We start from the raw sequence: 6,395 nt of genomic DNA, 5'->3' as shown, positions 1-6,395 counted from the left end.
GGCAAATAAGGAAAACATAGTGAAGATTGTCACTAAGATAAATGTCCAAAATGGTTGGCGTTAAAGAGGCTAAAGCTATTGGAATTTGCCTGAAATTGTCATTTTCTTGTCTCTCTAGAAGGGAAAAAGCATAATTCTTTCTTAGTTCGAATCGTCATTGCTTGTCTTTGTGCATTCACCTCTCAATATATTTTCTTACTTTTTCAGTCATAGTAATGTATGTTACGTGCAGTTTATTGTCTTTGAATTCCATTAAATTCTAATTAGTGGTCAGCAAATACATATTGGATTTCCCAAAACATATTGTCTTTGTTTAATATCATAAAAATGATTCTTTTGTTCAAACCGCCAATTTCTAAACGCAGCTTGAAGTACTTATAGATGGATTATTGTTAGAAAACAAAACTTTAAATGATGCACAAAATGACAACTAGCCACTTTGCCATTATTCGTTGGAACACTAGCCAGTGTATATGAAATAGGTGTAGCCATGCAAAATTTATTGAATTTAAATTCAATAAAAGTATTTGGATTATATAGTTCAAATAAATATTATGGGTTAATATAATTGGATTAATTATTTAAATCCAATAAATTTTGATTGGGCTAGCCCATTTAGTTGGGCTACAAATGATGAGCTCACTTCATTAGGCCCAATATATCATCCTCCTAGAGGCCCAGTTGGTGTCACGTGTCAAATGACGTGGTATGCCAAGTCAAACGAAAAATCCAATAGAATCATGCCACGTGTCAAAATGACAAGGCATGACAAGTTAAATTAAAAGGCCAATGAAATTGCACCATATGTGCAAGATGATATGTTCCGGCCAATCAAATGTAGTCTTGTCATGCTTCAATCTGATTGGTCGAAAAGAGTTTAGTCTCTTCACAACTCTTCCCTTCCACAACTATAAATAGGGGTCTTCATAACTCAGAAAAGACACCAGAAGTTATAACAAGAAGCAAGAAAGAGCTCGTGGATCAAACGCCGTAAATTTCTCTACAAGTTTCAAGCTTCAAACAATCAAGTCCAAGTTCAAGAAATCAAGTTCAAGCTCAAGAACGAAGAACAAATCAAGGTTCAAGGAGTACGAGTTCAAATCAAAGTTCGTAATAGTTGAACACAAGATCATCGTTCGTGGCAACAAATATAGATTCAAGATTAAACTCAAAGGCCCTTGAATTTATTTATTATTGGAAAGAAGAATCAGAGGAACCATAGAGATTGTAACACTCAAATTATTTAAAATAAAATACTGTGATTATTGCAATATTTTTCGGTCTCGATTATTTTTCTTGACGCAATTTATTGTCTATAAAATCTGGCACGCCCAGTGGGACAATCTCTACTTCTCATCTCAACTATTCAATCACCAAAGTTCAAGAACATCGAAATAGCTTCAAAGAAGGTTAACTCCAGATCAATTTCCACCAAGACTGCTAATTCTAGGTTTTATACTGATGTGGAAAGCATCCTCGATGTTACCTTTGGAAGCTTGGGCCAACTACGAGGAGCAAAGCAAGCTTTTTAGGACAACAAGCACTACAAGTGTCGTCCGCATCAACCCATGCTTTCGGATCTCCATCCTCAAAAGGAGCAAGATCTTCTATAAATGCACTCAAAGGATGAAGCGATGTTGCAGAAAAGATTAAGAAAACTCTTGCTCTGCTTGACCTCTCGGGATCCAAGAACTCTGTTGTGAAGGAAGATGATTATATTTCATGTGACGGATCCTCCCCACTTATCCCGCATAGTGTAAGCCAATCGAGGATCAATCTGTGTAACAATCCATGCTACTCTCTATCGTCCACAACAATCATGTAAGTTATGGTAACAAACGCTTCATATGTGGAGGAGCAGTTGGCAAACTTCACGGAAGCAATCGCTAGCTTGATCAAGTGCATGCAAAATCAAGATGCTAGAATTGACAAGCTAACAGACACGGTGGGAATCTTGATGGAAGAAGAATCCACCCATGCACCTGGCAAGTTCCTAGAAGTTCCAGAGAGTGATTCTCCCCCAAGACAAGTAGTATCCGTTAAGGCTATCCATGTCTCATATGAAGGGATGATTCCAATTGATCAACTGAAGGAGTTCATTGAAGGAACTATTAAAAATAAGTATGAAGTTGTTGCCAAGTCCTCTCTTACATACGCAAAGCCGTATATTGCAAGGATCAATATGTCGAAGATATCTGCTGGCTATCAACCTCTAAATTTTCAATAGTTTGATGACAAAGGCAATCTAAAGCAATATGTGGTGCACTTCGTCTAGACGTGCAACAATGCTGGGACTTATGGAGATTACCTCGTCAAGCAGTTTGTCCCTTCACTAAAAGGAATGATTTTGATTGGTACATAGACCTCGAGGCTGGATCTATTGATAGTTGGGATCAACTAGAGCAAGATTTCCTCAATCTCTTTTATAGCACGAGACGTACTGTGAGTTATGAAGACATATAGGTGCACCACCCTCAAAAGCCATAAGATCTAGTGACCTTTAAGGATTTCTTGCCAAGTTGGTTACGCATGAAGATTTTCCATGACGATATTGAGGCCGCTTATTGCAATGTTGATAAAGGGGAAAAAAAGAGTGATGACCTACCGTTGGCACCATATTCAGAAAAGCTCATCGATTCTATTCCTCAAGAAGTTAATGCTTGCGAGGAAAAATTTAAGTTCACAAATGACGATCTTCTACTAGGAGACACTCCTCATAACCGCCCGTTGTACCTGGTTGTCTATATGTGTGATGAAAAGGTAAATCGAATTTTGGTTGATGGAGGATCCTCAGTGAACATCTTGCCAATACGCACTGTGAAAGAACTTGGTATTCCCATGAACGAACTCTCGGAAAGTCGTGTGAAGATTCAAGGATTTAACCAAGGGGGTCAAAGAGCCATAGGCGCGATCACGTTGGGAATCACCATTGAAGATATGCAATCAAGTGTATGGCTGCATGTGATCGATGCAAAGGCTTCATACAACGTCTTGCTTGGAAGGCCTTGGATACATGAGAATAAAGTGGTTCCATCTACCTACCATCATTGTTTGAAGTAGTATGAGGGTGAAGTCGAGAAGAAGATAGTTGCTTATGACAAGCCATTAACCGAGGCTGAGTCACACTTCGCCGACAGAAAGTTCTACTTGAAGAACCACGTTGTGAAGGAGCTAAAAGTTGATGTCATAAATGGCAAGAATGACGAGTCCACGACTAAGAAAGATGAGGTGGTTGCCGACAAAACCAAATTTATTGCTGAGGAGGTACGCCCTAACTCAAATAAAGCTCATAGAGGGAACATTATGTCTCACGGCAAGAAAGTAACCCCTGCGCTCTGCTATGTCCCTAAAAAGAAGATAGAGAAGGGCGAATCATCCAATCTCCAAACCAATATTCTAAGGGGGTTCACTCTTTCGATCAAACGAATTGAGGCAGTAAAGCTATCCTCAATCCTACTTGGAGGGTTTGTGGCCCAAAATCATTCTCAGAATGTGGCACTCCCTACAAAGCGTACAAACGAATGCTTTGATCCTAATACTTACAGGCTATTTGCAAAAGCTGGATATAATCCCAATGAGCCGACAAAATTAGGGAAGCTCCCGTCAGAAGCTGCTACAAGGCAACCACGTGAAGGTCTGGGATACAAGGAACCTCAACCGGTTCGCATCTCTATACGAAGGGCAAGCAATAATTATATCACTGTAGAAGATGAACCTGCAGCTTCTAATAGACCTTCTGACTTTGATCGACTTGGAAAATCAACTGTGAGGACATCTGTATTTGAGAGATTGGGTCCATTATAGAAGGGGAACAAGTTCCAGAGAAATTATCGAAATACAAGAACACCCATTTCGCCAAGAATCCAGAAGATCTCTAAGGATTTCCAAAGCCTGGTTCCTTCAAGAATGAGGCGACTAACAAAAGTCGTGGTTTCGTGTGATGAGGTAATTAAGGTAAATCCATACATTGTTTCTACACTAAGGAACGTGATGAAGATGAAGAAAGTGTGTGTTCTTCGTACCATGTTACTGCACAAGGCGAGCATGGTGTTTCATCTCTTATGGAGGATGACGAGAAATCAGGGGATGTTTCACCGTGTTATCATGTATCCTTCAATGATGGGGACCCTCAAGAAGATGAAGATGCAAAGAATGCTCTGCCTGAACTTCAACAAGGGGTAAAGACAACAGTTGACTCTTTGAAAGAAGTAAACCTTGGCACTGACGAAGAACCGAGGTCCACTTATCTATGTGATTTACTAGCAGTCGATGAAGAAAGCACTTATATTGAGTTACTTAGGGAGCATAGGGATGTCTTTTCTTGGAGTTATAAAGAGATTCCTGTCTTGGATCCAAAAGTAGCAGTCCATCACCTTGCGGTCGGAAATGGTGCTCGTCCTGTTAAACAAGCTCAAAGGCACTTTAGGCCGGACTTGGTTCCTCTGATTGAAATCGAAGTTAACAAACTCATCGAAGCTGGCTTTATTCGTGAAGTTAAATACCCAACATGGGTTTCAAGTATTGTCTCGGTAAGGAAGAAGAATGACCAAATTCGAGTATGCGTTGACTTCAGGGATCTCAACAATGCGTGTCCCAAAGATGAATTCCCGTTTCCTATTCCAGAGTTGGTGATCGATGGTACTACTGGGTACGAGTCAATGTCATTTATGGATGGTTCATTGGGCTACAACCAAATTCGCATGGCATCGAAAGATGAAGAGCTTACTGCATTTCGCACCCCCAATAGTATTTATTACTACAAGGTAATGCCTTTTGGCTTGAAGAACGCTGGTGCTACTTACCAAAGAGATATGCAGAATATTTTTGATGACCTTCACCACAAGAATATCGAATGCTATGTTGACGACTTGGTGGTAAAATCAAGAAAGAAGAGCGACTACTTGAAAGACTTGAAAATGGTGCTTGAGTTGCTCCAGAGGTACCAACTTAGGATGAATCCGTAGAAATGTGCCTTTGGAGTTACTTCTGGAAAGTTCCTTGGTTTCATTGTCCGGCATCGACGGATCAAAATTGATCAAGCCAAAGTAGATGCAATTTTAAAAATGTCGGAACCTCGAGATATTCATGAACTGAAAAGTCTACAAAAAAGCTAGCATATCTTAGGAGATTCGTCTCAAACCTAGCTGGGAGGTGCCAACCATTCAGTCGCCTCATGAAGAAAGGCGTTCCTTTCAAGTGGGACCAGGCTTGTAGCAATGCCTTTGAAAATATTAAAACTTATTTGATGATGCCTCCAGTTTTGGTAGCCCCTGTACCTAGAAAGCCATTGATACTATATATTTTGGCACAAGAAAGGTTTGTTGGAGCTCTGTTGTCCCAAGAAAATAGTGAAGGGAAAGAAAACTCCCTTTACTACTTTAGCAGGATGATGACACCAAATGAGCTAAATTATTCGCCAATCGAAAAGTTATGTTTGGCGCTAGTCTTCTCAATCCAAAAGTTGAAGCACTACTTTTAACCTCATGTCGTTCGTCTTGTTTCTAGAGCAAATCCCATCAAGTTTGTGATGTCAAAACCTGTCCTTACTCCTTAGTGATCGACTAGCAAGGTGGTACCTCCAGTTTCAATAATTTAAAATTGTGTACATCCCTCAAAAGACTATAAAAGGACAAGCGTTAGCGGACTTCTTGGCAGATCACCCTATACCTGATGATTGGGAGCTAACTGATGAACTACCTGATGAGGACGCAATGGTCATTGAAGTTCAACCTCTATTTAAGATGTACTTTGATGGTGCTGCGCATCGCGGAGGAGCTGGTGCTGGCGTAGTATTTGTCACTTCTCAAGGTGAGGTTCTACCCTACTCTTTTACGTTGATGCAACTCTGCTCCAACAACATTGCTGAGTGTCAAGCGTTAACTCTTGGGCTTGAAACGGCTGCCGAAATGAAGCAGTTGCAATTGCAAGTCTTTGGTGACTCTCAGTTAGTGATCAACCAGCTTTTAGGTAGTTACGAGGTCAAGAAATCGGATATACACCCATATCATAATTATGCTAAAAATGTAATGAGGTGGGTCGGTGATGTGACTATTCAACATGTGCCTAGGAAAGAAAACAAGAAGGTTGATGCTTTAGCTGCCCTAGCTTCATCGTTAACCCTACATGATCAAGCGCAAGTTACTATCTACCAAAAATGGGTAGCATCACCTCCAAATGAGAATGAGAGTGAAGAAAATGAACTCGAGCATCTTGTCATTGTTTCTGAAGCTGAGAAGGAAGACTGGCAAAAATACATTATCGATTACTTGAGCTACGGAATACTTCCAGAAAATCCGAGGAGAAGGACTGAAATCCGTCGTCGTGCACCTCGCTTCCTTTATTACAAAGATACTTTATACAGAAAATCATTCGAGGGAGTACTCTGTGATGCTTAG

At 40.3% G+C, this 6,395-nt stretch overlaps 1 protein-coding gene across 1 annotated transcript; it reads left to right on the top strand.

Annotated features, from left to right (window-relative positions):
• The first annotated feature begins 5,741 nt into the window (after positions 1 to 5,741).
• On the top strand, positions 5,742 to 6,395 carry LOC138909597 (uncharacterized). Its single transcript, XM_070200804.1, has one exon. The coding sequence runs from the start codon at positions 5,742 to 5,744 to the stop codon at positions 6,393 to 6,395; it is 654 nt and encodes a 217-aa protein (XP_070056905.1).

This window comes from Nicotiana tomentosiformis, chromosome 4 (genome assembly GCF_000390325.3).
Source record: "Nicotiana tomentosiformis chromosome 4, ASM39032v3, whole genome shotgun sequence".
NCBI classification, from domain to species: Eukaryota; Viridiplantae; Streptophyta; class Magnoliopsida; order Solanales; family Solanaceae; genus Nicotiana; species Nicotiana tomentosiformis.
The sequence above is the reverse complement of the archived record's forward strand: the minus strand, read 5'-3'. Positions and strand labels throughout refer to the sequence as shown.